Below are 21,826 nucleotides of genomic sequence, written 5' to 3' on the forward strand. Positions count from 1 at the left end.
AGGCTCCTGTGTATATGCAGACACAGAAGACACTTTCAAAGACCTGAGTGTATATTTTTCTAGTAAAGTTATATTTTAGTTTTTTGAAAGCCAGTATATTCTCTTGGCTTCATGAAATAAAATAGTAAATGTTCCTGTGTTGCAGGTCCAAATCATTCCACCACAGATGTCTCTATTGAGATAAAAGTACAGTAAAAGTTTTGAGACTTAATTCATTTGAATTTTGATTGGGATGGCTTTAAATTTTTTTTTTTTTTTAAGAAATTTACCTATTTTGTGTATATAGACACTTTTTTGGATTGGTCTTGATTTTTTTTTGCAGTCAGAGAACACATAATTTAATCTTTGTAAGTAAATTTAAAAACTATCAGGAAGCTTAATATTTGTGTGTCTATTTACCAAATACTTTCTATGTTTCTTAACAGAAAGTAGCAGTAAATATAGGATTGAAATTTTGTATTGAAAAGTTGTATCTATGTTGGTGTTGCCATAAATAACAGATTGCCTTAGAATATAACATTGTTTTACTTGGAACTTGCCTTCCTGTAGCAGTGCCATTTACCTGCGATTAGACATCGGTTTAACTATTGATTTAGCATTTTAAGTTAGCAAATGTTAAAACACTATAATGACCTATATTTAAACTGAGTTTGAGTCCAGCTAATTTTGTTACTGCTTCAGGTAAGACATACCAATGAAATTATCTTATGCATTAATTGGGGGGAAATTTTGTTACTTTCCCCTTCAAATTCTTCTTTAAGAAAAAAACCCTGGCCGAAACCGGTTTGGCTCAGTGGATAGAGCGTCAGCCTGCAGACTGAAAGGTCCCAGGTTCGATTCCCGTCAAGGGCATGTACCTTGGTTGCGGGCACATCCCCAGTAGGAGGTGTGCAGGAGGCAGCTGATCGATGTGTCTCATCCATGTTTCTAACTCTCTATCCCACTCCCTTCCTCTCTGTAAAAAATCAATAAAATATATTAAAAGAAAAAAAAAAGAAATAAAACCCTGTTCTTGGCCTCAGGCAAATGGTTATTAGTTGAGCAGGAATATGAAAACTGATACTTCACAAATTGGTAGCCCAGTTGATCTCTTGTGCATTCATTTATCAAGAACAAGTGATTTTTGAAGAAAAGTTGTAATAATGCAAGACTTAGGTGCCATCTTGATTCCCAGCCAAGTCAGAGGTTACTTTTATTATTGTTAAACCCTTTCAATATAAGCTTTTGTGCCTCTTCTAACTGGTGGAAAAGTAGGCAGTTCTTTGTTCTTTAATTCAGTTGCAGTTCTCAGCTGACAGTCTGCTAAGGGAACATCAGGAGATGTGGAAATGTTGGTGACCTACTTTGCAGCAGTTTTTTTTTGTAATTTACATTATTTTATTTTACTTGTTTTAGTACTTTGAATAGAAAACAAAGGGCAGAGCTTAGTTTTAAATTCTTACAGGTTTTTTTAAAAAATCATTTGTTCTTTTATTTTTTTAAATATTTATTGATTTCAGAGAGGAAGAGCGAGGGAGAGAAACATAAATGATGAGAATCAATGATCAGCTGCCTCTTGCACATCCCCCACCGAGGATTGAGCCTGCAACCTGGACAAGTGCCCTTGACTGGAATTGAACCCAGGACCCTTCAGTCCGCAGGCGGATGCTCTATCCACTGAGCCATATCAGCTAGGGCTTCTTACAGGTTTTTGAATTGTATATGGCTCTTAGGACGGATAAGGAAATGTTTAATTAAAAGATGAAATTTAATATAAAGCCTGAATTTGTGACCTAAATAAATTTTTTCTTTTTGCCAGTTTAATAAAATTACTCACTTGACCTTACAGCAAATATTGTTTTTTAAGATAATATTTCAGAATTTGTGCATTGTATGTTCATTTAGTAGTGCTTTAAGACTGCTTTGGAGCCCTGGCTGGTGTGGCTCAGTTGGTTAGGCGTTGTCCTGTGCACTGAAGGGTTGCCATTTCCATTCCTGGTGAGGGCACATGCTCCAGTTTCAGCTCTACTCCGTGGAGCGGGGCAGGCAGGGCAGGCAAAGCTGATTAATGTTTTGCTCTCACATCCATGTTTCTCTCCCTCTCTTTCTCTAAAAATCAATACAAAAATCTTAAAGAGCCCTAGCTGGTTTGGCTCAGTGGATAGAGCATTGGCCTTCGGACTGAAAGGTCCTGGGTTCAATTCTGGTCAAGGGCATATGTGCAGAAGATCAAGGATTCTCTCTCCTCATTGATGTTTCTGTCTTTCTCTCCCTCTCCCTTCCTCTCTGAAATCAATCAATAAAAAATAAAAAAATTAAAAAGGAAATCACTTCCAAAAAGAACACTAAAAAAAAAATCTTAAAGAAAAAGACTGCTTTGCATAAAACTTAATTGACTTTACAAAGGAAGATAATGGTCAGAGTAGGTAGGCTAAAAAAACCAAACTGCTCTTTTCTCCCCTGGCTAATCAGTTCTTAACATCTAGTGTGCAAAACCTTTCATGCAATAATGTCCTTTCAGCCATGTAGTTACATTTACATTGAGCAACTGTAATCTCACTTGTTGTTGGTGATCACACTGTGGCACTTAACCAGGTTTATGTTGTTATTTTTATTTTATTTTTTTGTTAATCCTCACCCGAGAATATTTTTCCATTGGTTTTTAGAGAGTGGAAGGGAGAGGGAGAGAAAGAGAAACATCGATTGGTTGCCTCCTGCAGGTGCCCAACCGGGGCCAGGGATTGAACCTGCAACTGAAGTATGTGCCCTTGACCATAATCGAATCTGAGACCCTTCAGTCCGTGGGCTGACGCTCTCTATCCACTGGGCCAGAATCGACAGGCAGGTTTATGTTTTTAAATCTCAAAAATAAGCTTTTTGTTTACTTAAAATTTTTTATTTTAAGTATTATTGGATACCTTGTCTGGCCTTGATTGGAAAAGCTAAATTGCAAGCCAAGTGATAACGGTGAAGAGCTAGGAGTAATTGGCACGTGATGAGTGGGTTTTATAAAGCAGAAAGTAAATATGAAAAATGCTGTGGCTTTAGTAAGTTCTTATTTTTAATAATATATTTTTATTGATTTCAGAGAGGAAGGGAGAGGAAGAGAGATTGAAGGGGAGAGAGAATCACTGAATCACTCACTGATCGGCTGCCTCTCCTGCACGCCCACTACTGGGGATGGAGCTTGAAACCCGAGCCATGTGCCTCTGACCAAAATCGAACCTGGGACCCTTCAGTTGGCTCTATCCACCGAGCTAAACCAGCTAGGGCAGTAAGTAAGGTCTTTACATGATAGATTTCCCCTTCTGTCCTTGGGCCAATCTCATAATATTGCTTAGCTGTTTAACCCATGTGCTATTGAGGTATTTAAAAAATATTAGATGGTTCAGAAAAAGAAAGCTGGCATCCTGGATGGGGCACATTTTGTAGGTATGTCATCCTTGGTGGCTGTTAACTTAAGTGGCTATGAATATAACAGAATTGTATATTTGTGTGGCCCTTTACATGTTTTAAAATTGCTTTCACATATCTTAGATTTGCCCATGTTTTTACTTAAAAAGAGAACTGATAATTTGATATTCAAATTGTTGTCTAAACTATTTTGTAAAGCATGTGGTGTATCTAGCTATTCAGAAAAAAACCTGAAGGATTCAGAATCTGGATGGTGTGAGTGTGACACTTACCTGTCCAGGGCTGTGCCTCAAGTACACACCATGTTTGAACTGTGAGCTTGCTCTTAGGGTTTCCTGGAGTATATCCCCTATGCTGTATGATCTAAAGGCTAGGAAGTTCATGTTTCTAGGAATTTCATAGGTGAAGCATTAGTAGTAACTATACAGTATCTTCTTGATAAGAAAGAATAGATAGTTGCTTAATTTTAAACACAGCTGACTTAACTTTTAATTTTGGAATGGGAAAGGGATGCTAAAAAACAAGAAAAGCTGGTGCATGTTATGTTTTGTAATTTCTGTCTTGAAGTTATCTTTCAGGAAAAGTTTCTTTTGAGATTGATAAATTTTAGATTTATATAAGAGTTGGAATGCAATGTAGAGACATCTTTTTTTTTTTAAGTCCTCACCTGAGGATATGTGTTTTTTGAGGCTCTGTTTTTAATGTGGGTTTCGATGGGCTGCCTTCCATATGTGCCCTGACCTGGGATTGAACCTGCAATCTTTAAGTGTACTGTTGATGCTCCAACCCAATGAATCACACCAGCCATGGCCAGAGACATCTCATATAGACTTTGTTCACCTTCCCTAATGTTAACATCTTATATAATCATGAATTTCGTGCACTGGGTCTCTAGTATTTGGAATAAAATGATATAAACATTTTCACATTTTCTAGTAGTTTTTCTCAAGGGAAATATTCCTGATGACTATGATGAGTAAAAATTGTTTCAGAAATACAAATTCTATTCAGCAAACTAATTTTCCTAGCATAAGAATAAATTATCAGTGTTTAACAGAAAAGTAAAACTTAATGATAATATTTTTGTTGTTTTTTTGTTAAGTCTCACCTAAGGATATTTTTCCATTGATTTTTTTAGAGAGAGTCTAAGGGAGGGGGAGAGACAGAGAGACACATCGACGGGGCCTCAATCGAACCTGGGACCCTTCAGCCTGCAGGCCGACGCTCCACCCACTGAGCCAAACCTGTTAGGGCTAATGCTAATTTTTTAAAAAGAGAGCAGAAGTTTTTACACCTAACAGGGCTTAGACATACCTAAAACTACTGTATTTCCAAGATGCATGTTTTAAAAGTTAAGATATTAAGATGTGTACTTGATTTAGTTTTAGTTTTACAGTTTGACTGGACAGTTACATTCTGTGGGCACACAGACAAGTCTTCCTACATAGCATTAGTATAGGTGGACTACTATACTTGACCTTTCTAAAAAGGTCAAGTTTTACATTGAATGCTTGGGCTTCTGTATTTCAGAATTACAAAAATTCTTCTTTTCACAGGAAATCTACATTTTTATATTGCTAGCAGAATACATAAATTGTCTTCTAAGTGACAGAAAAGGATGGGATGTAGAAATGCTTTCTTTTATCATAGTTAATAATTATAATATTAATAGTACTAAAAGCTAACATTCAGTGCTTACTGTCAACCAGACATTTAATTCTTATAATTAGGATTTTAATTTTACAGATGAAAGAACTGAGGGGCACAGATAGCACGTTACTAGCCCATGAGCACAGCTGGTGAATGGAGTTGAGGGTTTTCCCTAGTGAAAGCATTAAAGAAAATTTGGGGGTACCTTTTGTTGTATTTCCAATACTCATTTACTATTTTTAAAATAGGGCACTCAATTTCTAAGTTCATTTCTCATGTTTTGCTTCTTTTAATCATTACTAAGTGGTCAATTTTGTCTTTAATTCTTAGGGTAAAGAATGATTCCCTTTTCCTAACCTAGCACTTTTTTAGTATTTCCAGAAAAATATTTTAAGGGAAAGTATAAAATTTAAAAAATACATATTTCCTGTTCCTTTGCATTGAGTATAATTTTGGGATATCATGACATTCATAAATTCTGGGAATATTATAAACTTAGCTATAAAATTAGTGGAAAGTGAACTTCCTTTAGTGAAAAATGAGTGCTTCTCCTCTTCCCTTTATTTTTCCCAGGTCCTGTTTCTTTCATCTCTAATCTTTCTAGTCTATAATGATTTCAGTTTATATCATTCTTAGGAATATTATTATTATTTTTAAAATATGTCTTTATTTGATTTTAGAGAGAGAGGAACATTGATGTGAGAGAAACATCAGTCAGTTACTTCCCACATGCATCCCTACCAGGGACCGAACCCACAACCTGGGCATGTGCCCGACAGGGAATCAAATTGGTGACCTTTAAGTGTACGGGACAGTGTTCAACCAATTGAGCCACATGGGTCAGGGCAGGAATATTATTACTATCATTATTATTATTATTTAAAATTCTTACTGAATATATCGGGCTGACATTGGTTAATAAAATTATATAGGTTTCAAGTGTTCAATTCTATAATACATTATATGTTGTATTGTGTTCACATTAACAATCAAGTCTCCTTCCATCACCATTTATCCCCCCTTTATCCTCTTCTTCCTCTCACCCCCTTTCTCTCTGGCAGTCACTGTACTTTGTTGTCTGTGTAAAATATACACAGATGACATATTGTGGGTTCGGTCCCTGGTAGGGATGCGTGTGGGAGGTAACTGATGTTTCTCTCACATCAATGTTCCTCTCTCTCTAAAATCAAATAAAGACATTTAAAAATAAATAAAATAATGATAATAATCCTAAGAATGATATATCCTGCTTCTCTGAAAGCAGTGTAATAAGGGAGTATCTCCACATTGGAATTGTTTGGAATGTTTGTTTAATGAACTTACTGTGTCTTGGGAGAATGACTTCTTTTAGGAAGTCTTCAGCCTGGGGATTGCAATAGTAAGATGTTTCCTACTTCTGATTTTGGTACGTGCATCATAGTCTAACCAATAATCTTTCCATTGATGGGTGTATACTGTTATGTTAGGAACAGCCAGACTCCATAGTTGTATAAATTTATAAAACCTCTTTTAAAAGGACACGGTGTTCCAGGAGTGTTTAGTAAATGAGGGAGAATGTTGCAACTTTTTAACATGGGTTTTCATTAATAGTTTATAATTGTCACAATGAATCAGTGATTGGCAAAACACCACCTTTTCTGAAATGAATCCATTTGAGTATGTTTACTTTCATTTTAGATTTGATAGAATTGAGAGTTATGACAAACAAGAGTGAGATTAATGACTTTATTATCAGGAGATATGGCATTAGTTCACATATTTTTCATAGCTTGTGTTTTATGTTTGGGCCAGAAACAATGATGAATATTTCAGAGAGATGATTTACCAAATAGAATTTTTCTAATTAGGATAGAGTTTGTCTGCATAGACTCAGATCTTTTGGGCTCAAATTGCCTACATTTTCTGCATTTCTTTTTTACTGAGAATGGTGATTAAATAGAGACGCTTATTTGCAAAACTTTAAGTGTATGATCTTAGATTACCTAAGAACTTCCCTAAACATTTTGTAGTCACTGATTAGTGGTTTAATCTTAATTATTTCAATACATTTTATGATGTCTTCAGGATTTTTTTAATATCACATGCAAAAATAGCTTTATTGACACATGTCCAAATGCTATCTTTTTTTCCCTTATTTTTTCCCATCACCATTTATCCCCCCTATACCCTCTTTACATCTACCCCCCCACCCCCCCCCCAAAAAAAAGAGTCAGGATTTTTTTTTTTTTAAAGGTGGAAGTCTTTTTTTTTTTTTTGAATTTTTGAGGCATACTTTACAAACAGTAAGATCATAGAATGTAAAGGTTCAGTATGAGAAGTCATATACATGTAACTGTCACCTTAATACATGCATTTTTCTCACCCTAACCAGTTCCCGTGATCCTATTCTGTCAGTTCTCTCTCAGGCAACTATCTTCTAGCCACCTTAACCTTAGTTTTTTCTTAACCTTTAAAGAAACAATGTTATGCCTGCTATCTTAATCTAAATTATACAAACCCTGACAAATGGATGGTCAATATTAATTTTGCTTGCATAAAATTTTAACCTCCTTTTTTGTGAGACTGTTGAATGAAAGAAAACTTTTATTTCCTATTATGTTTCAGCTACTATTAAGTTTTAGGAGTAGAAAGTTATGTAAGAAATGATCTCTATTCTTAAGAAATGTAACATGTAAAGGGTGTCCCAAAGTTCACGCAAGAAGTAATTTTGATACAAAACACAGGTTTATAATGAAAAATTGTAAATTTTTATTGATTCATAAAGTATACAGTATAGGGTTATGTATGGAATAGCATATCAGGTAAATGGCCTCCGAGAGCTTCTCTAAATGTCCCATTTGTGACCACGGTGCCGAATCGATAGCCCAACACTCTCATGAACTGCTTCGATGTTTTGTGTTGAACGACTTGTTGAAGGACGGCTAGAGTGTGTAAGATCACTAATTGATCCAGTCTCCCTAAAGTTTTTAATTAATCTCTTCACAGTTGATGAAGTTAAATCACTATTCCGACCATATTTTGCACGAAAATTGCGAACTGTAGCTGCCCCAACCTTCATTATTTTTAAAAATATTGCTCAACAATGAAAACACGTTGTTCTTTCGTGTAGCGCTCCATTTTTAATAGCCCTGAACTGTCAGCTGTCACGCTATCTTTTTTTTTCCCCTGTTGGCAACACTTTACGGCACAAATGGCATAAAATTCAAATCTTGCGTGAATTTTGGGACACCCTTAAGTAAGAAGCTTGCATTCTTCCTAATGTGGAATTCTTGAAGCCTTTGATATTTTAAGTTTGGAATCAGCCCCTTTTTTGAACAGTGAAGCAATACAGTTCCTTTCTATTAAAATACTCTTTATTTTAGTCACGTGGATATAATTTTTCCCCCAGCTTTTTTTTTTTTTTTAATATTTTTTATTGATTTTTTACAGAGAGGAAGGGAGAGGGATAGAGCGTTAGAAACATCAATGAGAGAGAAACATAGATCAGGTGCCTCCTGCACACTCCCTGCTGGGGATGTGCCTGCAACCCAGGTACATGCCCTTGACCGGAATCGAACCTGGGACCCTTGAGTCCGCAGGCCGACGCTCTATCCACTGAGCCAAACCGGTTTGGGCCCCCCAGTTTTATTGAGAAATAATTGCCAAGAACATTATTTTTAAATACTGCTATAGTTTCTCTTGGGCTTGTTGTTCAATGTTTATTATAAAAGTGCTTAAAGGAGAGACTTCAAGAGCCAAAGCTTTCATTTTAGTGGAACCACATGTGCCGGTGGTATCCTAATCCTAATATATAAAAAGCCAGGGGCTGTCATGACCGAAACAACCAGATGGACAACTAAACAGCAGGCTGCATGGGGCAACAAAGCTGGCAGGGGGGTTAGTGAGGGACAACCAAATGACTGAACAGCAGGCTGTGTGGGGCGACCAGGCTGGCGGGGGGGCGGGGGGCAGTTGGGGGCAACCAGGCCGGGGAAGGGCAGTTGGTGGCGACCAGGCCGGCAGGGGGGTAGTTGGGGGTGACCACACCAGTGAGGGGAGGGGCAGTTAGGGGCGACCAGGCCAGCAGGGGGGACAGTTGTGGGTGACCAGGCCGGCAGGGGGAGATAGTTAGGGGTAACCAGGTCGGCAGAGGGGGGGCAGTTGGGGGTGACCAGGGTGGCAGGGGGGACAGTAAGGGGTGACCGGGCCTTCGGGGGTGGCCAGTTAGGGGTGACCAAGCCTGGCAGGGGGGGCAGTTGGGGGAGATCAGGCAGGCAGGCAGGTGAGCAGTTAGGACAGGGGTGGGCAAACTTTTTGACTCGAGGGCCACAATGGGTTCTTAAACTGGACCGGAGGGCCGGAACAAAAGCATGGATGGAGTGTTTGTGTGAACTAATATAAATTCAAAGTAAGCATCATTACATAAAAGGGTACGGTCTTTTTTTTTTTAGTTTTATTCATTTCAGACGGGCGCGGGCCGTAGTTTGCCCACGGCTGAGTTAGGAGCCAGTGGTCTTGAACCGGATTGGAGAGGGTACAGGTAGGCGCCCCCCCCCTGCTGTGCACGAATTTCGTGCACTGGGCCTCTAGTACATAAATAAGCCTTGGAGGCAACCCTGATGATCAGCATTAAAACTTTTAACTTTAGTACCAGAGTATTGAAAATTTGGTTTCCATGTAGCTATATTGCATGTTTCTGAAGTTGAAAATTTCAACCCCAAATAAAGTACCATCTGTTTGGAAAATTCAGAAATGGTAATTATAAACCTATTTCCAAAATACTCAATTATGTTATTAAACTAATAAAATCGATGTTTGGAAACTTGTTGAATTATACGTATTTCTTTGATAAGTTTCAGAATTATAGCAGTTAAGAAAAATGCACAAATGTGATGAAGATAAATTTAGCATATAAATATGTTTGACTTTACTTACTTGGTTTTATGGTGATGAGCTGAAATAAAATGTTGATGATAATGGTTCAGTGAAACCAATAATGAGCTTTTAAAATTCTTTTAATTTGAATTATCTAGGTAATCTCACAGAAAGAGAAATTCTAGAGGTGGTCTAGAGGTTTTAATTTTTTTTTTTTTTTTTTTTTACCTTTGATATACAACCTAAAGGATTTTCAGGATTTTTGCATAGGAAGATTGGATGTGAGAAATAGTATTTGATAAAATGTTACTTAGAAATTTATATTTTAATGAGACTTCTTGACAGTATCAAAGGACGAAGTTAGGTTGATGTTACTAGTCTAGTAATGCTGACATTTGTAATATTGCTTAGTGAATAAGAGCATATGGTACTGAAGAGAAGGTAGTGCAATTCGCGGAAAAAGATAGGAGTAGGCCAGTGTGGCTCAGTGGATGGAGCATCAGCCCGTGCACCAAAGGGTCTTGGGTTCAATTCAGGTTAAGGGCACTAAAAAAAAAGATCGGTGTTTACTTAATTATACTGTTTTCTTTCTCTGGTTTATCTGTCCTGTTATGAAGGTTCCCTTTAAATTGCTTTTTATATTGTGGATATATTGTCTATTTTAAATGAGACAGGGAAGCAAAACTTTCTGTTCAGCCTCAATATATTTGAAAATATGTAAATACAACTTAATGGAATAAAAATGATATTAACTTCACCAGTTTCTGAGGAATTGGAAGACCCGTTCAACATTTTGAAATTAGTTGTGAGATCTGGGAATTTTTCTTTTAATCCGATATTGGGTCAGATGTTAGTGATTTTTCAATAGAGAAGCTAAGCCCCCCCCCCTTTTTTAACATTTAACATTTATTTATTTATTGTTTTTGTTAATCCTCACCCGAGTATATTTTTCCATTGATTTTGATTTTTTTTTAGAGAGAATGGAAGAGAGGGCAAGACAGAAACATTGATGTGAGGGAAACATCAATTGGTTGCCTCCTGCAGGAGCCCTGACCAGGGCCAGGGCAGAGCCTGCAACCAAGATACATGCCCTTGACTGGAATTGAACCCGTTACGCTTTGGTTCACAGGCTAATGCTCTATCCACTGAGCCAAACCACCTAGGGTGAGAAGGTAAGCCCTTTTAAGAAAGGAAAATTTATATGGGAACTCATACATAAAGTGTAGTCGCTCTGGTTTAAGCATGAATGGGAAATCTTAAAACTCAGAAACTACAGGCTAGATGACTATTAAGAACCTTTAATATCCAACTGTAATCTGTAAGTTCCGAAGAATCTAGGATCAGTAAAAACATCAGGAATTATCTTTTTCTGGACCAAGAGCCAGGGGAAAAAATAAGCAATTTTGCATTCTGTCTCAGGTTAGTCTACTTTAAGTTTATTAGTTTAAGACTTGGGATCCAAATTCTTGTTACTGATATCCTCATAACCATGCCTGCAGGCAAACTACTCTTCAGTATGACTGGGAAACTATTTCATAGTGTCTGTAATTTGGGGAAAATGCTGAACAGGCCTTCAACTAATTTCTTAGATTCTGGTGAAACAAGTAAGTAGGACAGATTTAAGAATAATGAGGATGGGGACAGCTGTAATAATGTCAACAATAAAAATAAAGTTTAAAAAAAAGGAAAAGAAAAAAATGAGGAAATGCAGTGGGTGAGGAGGATAAACATATCTCCACAAACTGCTTATGCAGGAATTGACAAACCAAACTCAGTCCATTTTGCCCATCCTTTAGAAAACTGAAATAAAATTTGTCTCCTTAATTGATACTGTAATTAATCTGTATATATGCCTTTGCCTTTAAATTCAAGATAATTTTATCTTTTAAGTGAAAATTTGGGATTATCTCACACCAAAGTTTTTCTTTCCTTTTTTTTAAGTTTGAATTTTTTTCAATAACAGTTTACTCTCAATATAATTTTGTATTAGTTTCAGATGTACAGCAGAGTGATTAGAAAATCATATCCTTAAAGTTCTTTTAAAATAATAACTGACAATAATTGAGGACTTCTGTCAGGTGCCTTTCTTAACACTCAAAGGTACTAACTTTAAATCATCATAATTTTGAGGTGATAGGGATTATTTTGTTGCGTAAAAACATTTTGTTTGTTAACTTTTTTTACCCACATTATTTTCAGATTATTTTTGGTCCCATTATAGAATAAATTGAGCATATTTAGGACTTCCAGGTTTTGTTTTTAAAGATACCAAATATTTCCCTGACTTAGTTTGATTAAAAATGTGATAGTATGTGCCCATATGTGTTAAGCTATATTTATTGCTTGATTTTATCATCCTCAAATGAAATAGTTGCATAAATAAGAATATGTTTGTGCCGAAACCGGTTTGGCTCAGTGGATAGAGTGTCAGCCTGCGGACTGAAGGGTCCCAGGTTCGATTCCGGTCAAGGGCATGTACCTGGGGTTCGGGCACATCCCCAGTAGGAGATGTGCAGGAGGCAGCTGATCGATGTTTCTCTCTCATCGATGTTTCTAACTCTCTATCTCTCTCCCTTCCTCTCTGTGAAAAATCAATAAAATATATTTATGAAAAAAAAAAAAGAATATGTTTGTAATTTATAACTCGAATACTCTGGGTTAAATTAATTTGGAAAATTATGGTAGATGGAAATATGTACCTTTGAGTTTCTTATATTCAGTTTAAGAAAATCGAATATTGGGAATAATGATGAATTAATTCTTTATAGTGATTTTTTTTCTCCCAGTATTTCTCTGATTACAATAAATTTCAGTGTATAAAATATCACCTGGTCTGTGTGTCTTGTTTTTATAATAATTATTTCTTTTTAAAACCAAGAATTTCTGAAGTGATCTTGTCTTTACTTTTGGGTTGGTTTTAGCTAAATGATTATCTTCTCCCCTGCTACTTTTTCCCTTTGTACTTGATCTTTCCAGTTGAACACATTTAACTGCTGTTTTTTTCCAGTTTGAACTGACCAAAGCAATGGTTATGGAGAAGCCTAGTCCCCTGCTGGTCGGGCGGGAATTCGTGAGACAGTATTACACACTGCTGAACCAGGCCCCAGACATGCTACACAGGTAAAAGTTGTTCTCCTTCAAATGTTGTTTTCTAGTATGTGGTTATTTATCCTTGAAATTCTCTTATTCATCCTTCACATAAAGGGTTGTTGCATAATAGTGCTTTCTTTTCATTGATTTATTGGGATGACATGGGTTAATGAAATTATATGGATTTCAGGTATGCAGTTCTACAGTACATCATCTATCTGTATATTATATTGTATGTTTACCATCCCAAGTCAAAATGTCTAATGGTGCTTTATATAAGTGCCAATAAATTGTGGTTGTTAAAATGATACCATTCTATTTATTTATTTTTAAAATTTTATTTTCTTGTTTAAAGTATTACAAATAGTACATATGTCTCCTACAATGATACCATTTTAAATCAAATACACAAATGTTATTATTACTAGAAGCCCGGTGCATGGATTTGTGCACCGGTGGGGTCCCTCAGCATAGCCTGCGGGGATTTGGCCGAAACTGGCAGTCCAGCACTGCTTGCTGCTCCTGCCTGCCGCTCCGGCTCATCCCAGCCCCACTGTACCTGCCGCTGCCACTCGGTAGGCTTGCTGCTGCTCTGCTGCAGTCTCTGGGCTGTGGTGGCCAGCTGTGAGCCCTGTGTCTGGTGCCAGTCAGTCAGCTGAGTGGTGCTCCCTCTGTGGGAGCACACTGACCACCAGGGGCAGCTCTTAAGAACAACTGGAATGACCAGTTGATCAGTCGCTATGACATGCACTGACCACCAGGGGACAGACACTCAACACAGGAGCTGCCCCCTGGTGGTTAGTGCACTCCCACAGCCAACCTTCCGTGGTCCCACCCCCTGGCCAGCTGGCGCCCTCCCTTTCCGTCCCCCATGGCCCCGATTGGGGTGCTGGCCAGCCAACCTTTAGTGGCCCCTCCGCCCCCTGGCTGGTCAACTTCCCGTGGTCCCTCCCCCCGGCCGGCCCCCAGATAGGCCTCGATCATCAGCCAGGCTGAGGGACCCCACCCATGCACAAGTTCGTGCACCAGGCCTCTAGCATATAGATAATTTTTTAATTGTCACCTAAGGATATTTTTTCCATTTGTTTCTAGAGAGAGTGAAGGGAGGGAGGGGGTAGAGAGTGATAGAAACATTGACTTGAGAGAGACACATTGATTGGTTGCTTCCTCACTGCACTCCTACTGGGGCTGGGGAACCTGCAACCAAGGAATGTGCCCTTGACCATGAATCGAACCTGTGACCCTTCATTCAGAACTTGTGACTCTTCATTCAGTCTGTAGGTGGATGCTCTAACCACTGAACAAACAGCCAGGGCTATAAATATTATTTAAAAATGAGACTTAAGTTACCAAAACTTACACATTATCAGAAAAATAATGCCTGAAAATTAAAGGTATAATATTCATGCTTTTGTTTGTTCATTGTTGTGTTTTTGTTGAGTCATATTGAAGACTGTTCTTGTAAAAACTTCAGTGTGGCTATGCTTTTAAAAATTAGGGGCTATGCTTGTTATAAATTAAAACATTACTAAATAAACATGGAAGTAAAACCATGCTAACAATTTTTCTATGTATATACTCTAGAAATGGGAAATATTTCTTGTACCTGTTTCTTCTTGAACTTTCCCAAAACTTTTTGGTAAGGCATTGTAGAGAGTTAATTTGATTTTGCAGATAAAGATGCTAAAGAGTTAAAAATTTGCTGGTATTCATGACTGTTAGTAATAGAAAGAGTCTACAAACTTTTTGTTGTGTTTTATTTTTTATTAAAAAAATTTTTTAGGTGTGTGTGTGTTTTTAATGTTTTTAGAGAGAGAGGAAAGGAAAGGGAAATAGAAACATTGATGAGAGATAACGTCGATTGGCTGCCTCCTGCACGCCCCTCATGGGAGATCAAGCCCAAAACCCAGGCATGTGCCCTGACCAGGAATCAAACTGCCAACCACTCTTGGTGCATGGGTCCATCCGCAATCACTGAGCCTCACCGGCTGGGCCTTTTGTTGTGTTTTAGGTCAAAATTTTATTCTGTACCCTTAGAGAAGTTAGGTAAATTTGAATTTAAGAAGCAGGTTTTGAAAGACACTAACCAAGTACATTCATATATTTCTTGTCAATATTGATATTTATTAATTCTAAGATATCTTTTTGTTTTCACATTTTATCTCTGAGGTATGAAAAGTGGCTTACCAGCAGTGAATTGACTTCACTGGCTGATGTGCAACCTTTTAATAACTAACAATTAAAAGATATACTTGGGGTCTTGTGAGCCCAGATCTTTCCCTTTTTAGGGGGTGGGGGAGGTAGTCAAAATGTAGAATGGCTCATTTGTGAAAAATTATTTTTATTATTATTTTTATTTTTATTTTTTTGGTGGAGGTGCCGGGGATTGAACCCGGGGCCTCGTGCAGGCCAATGTGAAAAATTATTTATATAAAGTACAGATATCAAGAAATCCTTATAGGGGGGTTAACCGTGGGTTGGCTTTCCTGATCCAGTATAGTATTGTAATGAGAACACAACAGTTGAGAATAGAGGAAAATGAAAAAGCTATGGGGATTAAAATCTATAGCTTGTAGTGCATCAGCAAACATTACTAAAAACTACTAAAACACACTTGCATGATGAGTTTACTGGGTTTTAATGGGAATTCCTCACCTGCATTCTTAGATACGAAAGGACTCTCCAAGTCTATGGAGATTATAGGTGTCCTCATCTATTTCAAAACTGCCTGATTTCTTCTTGAGTGAAAACAGGGACTCTTGTTTTATTTTAAGTGGCCTTCCTGAAATTAACTCCAAGATCCTTCTCAACAAGATCATCCTACTCTGAAACCTGGAAGGTGTGAGTTGTAAAATAACTGTTCACCTCATTGACCAAATCCAGTTCTATTCAGCATTGTTTACTGACATGTAGGGAATGGATCCATGATTGTGTACAAAGATGAAAAAGAAAGCACATTCTTTTTTTTAAAATCTTGGTCCCTGTTCCCCTTTCTAGGTCTTGTCTTTTCTTTCTTTCTTTTTTTTTTTTTTAATAGATTTTTTTACAGAGTGGAAGGGAGAGGGATAGAGAGTTAGAAACATCGATGAGAGAGAAACATCGATCAGCTGCCTCCTGCACACCTCCTACTGGGGATGTGCCCGCAACCAAGGTACATGCCCTTGACCGGAATCAAACCTGGGACCCTTCAATCCGCAGGCCGACACTCTATCCACTGAGCCAAACCGGTTAGGGCAGTGGTTCTCAACCTTCCTAATGCCGTGACCCTTTAATACAGTCCCTCCTGTTGTAGTGACCCCCAACCATAAAATATTTTCGTTGCTATTTCATAACTATAATTTTGCTTCTGTTATGAATTGTAATGTAAATATCTGATATGCAGGATGTATTTTCATTGTTACAAATTGAACATAATTAAAGCATAGTGATTAATCACAAAAACAATATGTAATTATATGTGTTTTCTGATGGTCTTAGGCGACCCCTGTGAAAGGGTCATTCGACCCCCCAAAGGGGTTGCAACCCACAGGTTGAGAACTGTTGGGTTAGGGCAAGAAAGCATATTCTTGCTTCTAAGAATCTGCCACTGAGGCAGTTAGGTACCAAATATGAAAAATTAATACCTGGTCTTAGGAAGATGACAAGTAAATTATGTTCCTGTTTGACAGATTTTATGGAAAGAACTCTTCTTATGTCCACGGGGGATTGGATTCAAACGGAAAGCCAGCAGATGCCGTCTACGGACAGAAAGTAAGCATGCCAAGCTTTATGGAGGTGGTTTAGCAGCTAGAAAATAATCCCTAACGTTGAGGTAGATGCATGCTTAATAGATTGGCTGATACTGAAAGATCAAATTTGTCAAATTTTAAAAAATTTAGGTATTTAATGACGATTTGGTTAATACGGTAGTTATTGAAATGCTTATGTCACATTGCTCATTTTGTGTGATATATTGTGAAGGTTTTTTTTATATGAGGAGATTATTGGTTTTAGCATGGGGTCATCTATTATAAACTTTTCTAATTTTTTTTAAACTATATTTTTATTGATTTCAGAGAGTGGGAGAGAGAGAGAGAGAGAGAGGGAGAGAGAGGGAAAGAAACATCAGTGATAAGAGAGAATCATTGATTGGCTGCCTCCTTCACACTCCCCACTGGGTCACTGGGCATGTGCCCTTGACCAGAATCAAACCTGGGACCCTTCAGTCCCCAGGCCTATGCTCTATCCACTGAACTAAACCAGCAAGGGCTGTAAATATTTTTGGGTATGTTATTCAAGACAATAATTTAAAAGGCTCAGGAGTGATCATGAGGAATCTGTCCTATCTAATAATAGACAAACATGGTAATTATCCGCACCTTTGCTATGCCTCCCATTGGCTAATCAGCGAGATATGCAAATTAACCGCCAACAGAGATGGTGGTTAATTTGCATACGTAGGCGTGAAGTGGCAGAGCGAAGACTGAAGGCTGCTCCGGCTGGAGCGAAGGCCTGGGTCCCGGGTGCTGGAGGAAGATTGGTGCAGGCAGCCAGGGGAAGGGAAGCCCTTTTGCACGAATCTTTTCATGCAACAGGCGTCTAGTTTATATAATAAAAGCCTAAGCGACCTTTATGGCAGAACGACCAGTCACTATTATGCACGCTGACCACTAGGAGGCAGACACTCAATGCAGGAGCTGCCCCCTGTGGTCAGTGTGCTCCCACAGGGGTTGTGCTGCTCAGCCAGAAGCTGGGCTTATGGCTAGTGAGCACCGTGGCGGTGGCAGGAGCCTCTCCCGCCTCTGTGCCAGCACTAAGGAGCAGCGAGCTGAGAGCTAAGGTGCGAGGGGTCCTGGACTGCGAGAAGGTTGTCCTGAGGGATCCTGGACTCCCCCCCCCCCCAAGTGCACGCATTTTGTGCACCGGGCCTCTAGTATACTATATTAAATGAAGCAAGTTATGGGAAAGCATTTGACATCTTGCTGCCTGGCATATGTCATCAGATTGGCTCAAGCTGTTACATATAAAAAAAGAAGATAAGTCAGAATAGGGTCTGTATAGTTTGTAATTTAAACATGTAAATTCTCTTGTGTTATGTGGGACATTTTTTGTTGTAGATTGTGTAAGTTTTAAGGCATTAACCTATGCTTTCATTCCTTAGGAAATCCATAGGAAGGTGATGTCACAAAACTTCACCAATTGCCATACTAAGATTCGCCATGTTGATGCTCATGCCACTTTGAATGATGGTGTGGTGGTCCAGGTGATGGGGTTGCTCTCCAATAATAACCAGGCTTTGAGGAGATTCATGCAGACATTTGTCCTTGCTCCTGAGGTATGAAAAAAGAAACAATGAATGGTTGTGCACCTCTTAAAAAAGTATTCATTTTGAAATTTCCAATTTAAAGAAAAGTTATAATAACAGTACAATAACTTATATATACTTCTTACCTAGAGCCACTGTCAGCACTTGTCCATACATTTAGAATTCTTTTTCTATTAACCTATCATTTTAAATTCTAAACCATTTGATAGTAAATTAGAAATACAGTGGGGCCTTGACTTACGAGTTTAATTCCTTCCATGATGGAGCTCGTAACTCAAATTACTCGTATGTCAAATCAAAAAGTGAACGAGAGAGACACGTGATGCTGGGATGATGTGGCGTTCACTGTGACATTCGCTGCACCCACTAGCGGTGGGGTAGCTGAAGCTGGCTTGTAACCCGAATTTTAGCTCGCAACTCAAAGCAAAAAATCGGCCGAGAGACGGCTCGTATCTCGAAAAACTCGTTAGTCGGGACACTCGTAAGTCAAGGCCCCACTGTATGAGGGCCCCACTGTATGCCTAGTCATCTTCAAATATTTGAGCATTTCATAACCATAGTATAGTTATCAATCTATAGTCCATATTTAAATTTTGGTTATCTTCCCACTAATGTCCTTTACAGTAATCCCCATCCACCACCCCAGTCCAAGATTGAGTATAGGAATACACATTGTGTATAGCTCTGATGTCTCTTTAGTTTTATTTTTTGTTTTTTGGTGGCATTGACCTTTTGGAAGAGTATGATCAAGTTACTTTGTAGAATGCCTCAGTTTGAATTGTCTGAATGTCTTGTGATTAGATTTAGGTTAGGTTATATACATATGTTCTTTCAGTGCCTCATATTAGGGAGGCTCTTGATTTCCTTTACTCCTTTTATTAGCGATGTTAATTTTCGTCACTTAAGGCAATGGTCAACAGTTTGCCACTCTGAAGTTTTACTTTGCTCATTTATAAATAAACCAGGGGCCCAGTGCACGAATTCGTTCACCTTGAAAGGAACTGTGGGCCGTGAGGCTGTGGTGGGCACAGGGGTGGGTCTTGGCCCATGCTCCATGCCCCATGCCCCTGCCCAGCGCCTCCTGCCGTGGCTCCTGGTCCCCTTTCTGCTTGCAGCCCTGCTCCCACCACCATCGCTCCCACATGCTGATGGCGACAGCCCTGCTCGCACCTGCTGATGGCACAGAGTGATTGGGGCCGGCACCAGTAGCGGTTGTGAGTGGAGGCTGCTGCCCCCATTACCCCTTTGGAGCAGGGGGAGGTGGAGAAGCCCTGAGGGGCGATTGGGGCTGGCAGTCGCCACTCCGGCGTTGGGTGTGGGTGCAAGCAGGGCCAGCACCAACAGTGAGTGCGAGCAGTGGGTGGGAGCGGGGCTGTTGGTGGCAGCTGACCCTGATTGCCCCTTAGGACCAGGGAGAGGTGGAGAAGCCCTGAGGGGCAATCGAGGCCAGCAGCGACCGCTTGCACCCATTGAAGGCGCTGAGAGATCGGGGCCGGCAGCGTGGTGCAAGTAGGGCTGGCGTCGACAGCAGGTGTGAGTGCTGGGCAGGACCGTGGCGCACGGGAACAAAGAATTTTCAGTAACCACCAGAGGCTCACCCTGATGACATCGACCGGCTCCCTGCCTTCGTCTGGTGCCCGCACTCACTTGCTCCACCATCCTGCCAAGGCTGATGCCTGCCATGTTCTGCACGTGCCCCCTTGTGGTCAGCACATGTCATACCAACTGATTGTTTGTTGGTTCTGCTGTTCAGTCTATTTGCATATTAGGGTTACACACACACACACACACACACACACACACACACACACACACTAGAAGCCTGTTGCATGAAGATTCGCACAATAGGCTTTCCTTCCCCTGGCTGCCAGCACCAGTTTTCCTCTGGAACCCGGGACCCAGGCCTTTGGTCTGGCCGCAGTGGAGAAGCCAAGCCTTGAGGCTAGGCTTTTCCCCTCCGGCCACAGCGAGGCTTGGCTTCTCCGCTGCAGCTGGGCTCTTCACTGTAGTCATAATTTTTAGAGGAAGGCTTTGATTATCTGCAGTGTAAAACTGCTGATGACTTTCTAAGTCTGCATGGGGTTAGTTGGGATATAAAAAAGGAAAAGTCTAGTTCATTTAATACTGAAAGCTCTAAGGTATATGTTGCTATTCCTTTTTACACATGAGGAAATAGTCTTAGAGGTTGAATAGCTAGTAGTTGACATAGTTGGATTTAGACTCGAGAGTGTCTTAATCTAGTGTAGGCAAACTTTTTCAGCTACCCCACTCTTGAGTGCTTGTATCAGTAGTCTTGGGTACAGAAATAGGGAATTTAAAATATCTGCTGAAGTTGGCAATAGGTATTTGTTGTTCAAGAAATGATTTGAGGTGAGGGCTGTGGCATCTTACATACTTAAAGCTTTATCACATTTTGGGCATCCAGCTGTTGGTATGTAAAGCAAACCATACCTTTGAGGCTCTTTCACTTGGGAGCATGCCAGCGCCTTTCCCTTCTTCTCCACTCTCCCCCGCCCTGACACCACCCCCCTCCCAGGTGCATTACCTTTGCCTTTCTCTCCTAAGCTTGAAGGGTTCTTCCTCTGCTTCTGTAACTTGATTCCTGAGCTTATGCAGCCCATCTGGCTCACTTCTACTATCTATGTAGCTTTCTAAATAAACTTTTTCTTATAATTTGAAAAAATAAAATAAAATAGAGCAAGCCATGTATTTGAGTGTCGTTTTTAACAGCTATAATGTAGAGTAGGGTTTTTCACCTTGGCACAGTTAATATTTTAGGCCAATAAGTCTTTGTTGTGGCTGGCTGTTCTGTGCATTGAAGGATGTTTAGCAGCATCCCTGTCCTCTACTCAAAGTTGTAAGTTGCACTCCCTATGTGAAAATGGAATTGTCTGCAGGTATTGCCAAGTAGCTCCTTGGAGAGGCAATAATGCCCTTAGTTGAGAACTGCCATTGTAGGGTGATTTGGGTTTTTAAAAGTCTGCTGAATAAGTAAAAACTTTTTGTTGGTGTTGCAGGGCTCTGTTGCAAATAAGTTCTACGTTCACAATGATATCTTCAGATACCAAGATGAGGTCTTTGGTGGCTTTGTCACTGAGCCTCAGGAGGGTAAGTTACTTGCCTAAATTTTTTTGATGGCATTAATTAATCTGAAAGAATATGGGTTTCTTGAATGTTTTCATTATATGCTGTATTCTTCATTAACAACTTGAAATTGTCAAGATGTATGAAGGGCCTGAGTTTTTAACCTACTTGAAGTTAACAGGTTAGTCTACTTCATGGATATTGGTAGAAGACATAAAACTCCTAAGTCATAAGTAGACAGGCTGTTACAGCAAAAATAGTAGCATTTTTTGTCACAGTTTCTACAGGACATTGAAGTGCAAATGATACCTGCATTGCAATGGGATGCATTATAAGAATGGAACCTGAAGTTTAGGGAACCCAGATCTTTTAGAATGGACAGTAAATATGCCTGCCCTTGTATCTGGAGAGAGACACTGTTTTCTGAGGTTGTTTGCTCTATAAATGTTC

The 21,826-nt window shown here is 39.3% G+C and overlaps 1 protein-coding gene across 4 annotated transcripts in view; it reads left to right on the plus strand.

The window, feature by feature from the left end:
• G3BP1 (G3BP stress granule assembly factor 1) overlaps positions 1–21,826 on the plus strand; it is a 55,043-nt gene that overhangs the window by 1,569 nt on the left and 31,648 nt on the right. For 3 of the 4 annotated variants that reach the window (XM_081091057.1, XM_081091058.1, XM_081091059.1), the window contains 4 exons: positions 12,905–13,017; positions 16,656–16,737; positions 18,128–18,301; positions 21,310–21,400. In XM_081091057.1, the coding sequence (XP_080947183.1) occupies positions 12,923–13,017; positions 16,656–16,737; positions 18,128–18,301; positions 21,310–21,400 (442 nt within the window). In that variant the 5' untranslated portion in view covers positions 12,905–12,922. Of the gene's footprint in view, positions 1–9,473; positions 9,563–12,904; positions 13,018–16,655; positions 16,738–18,127; positions 18,302–21,309; positions 21,401–21,826 lie in introns of those variants that run through there. The other variant, XM_081091060.1, reaches the window with a different exon arrangement.

The sequence above is a fragment of the Myotis nattereri genome (genome assembly GCF_964212035.1).
Source record: "Myotis nattereri genome assembly, chromosome: 5".
Taxonomy (NCBI): Eukaryota; Metazoa; Chordata; class Mammalia; order Chiroptera; family Vespertilionidae; genus Myotis; species Myotis nattereri.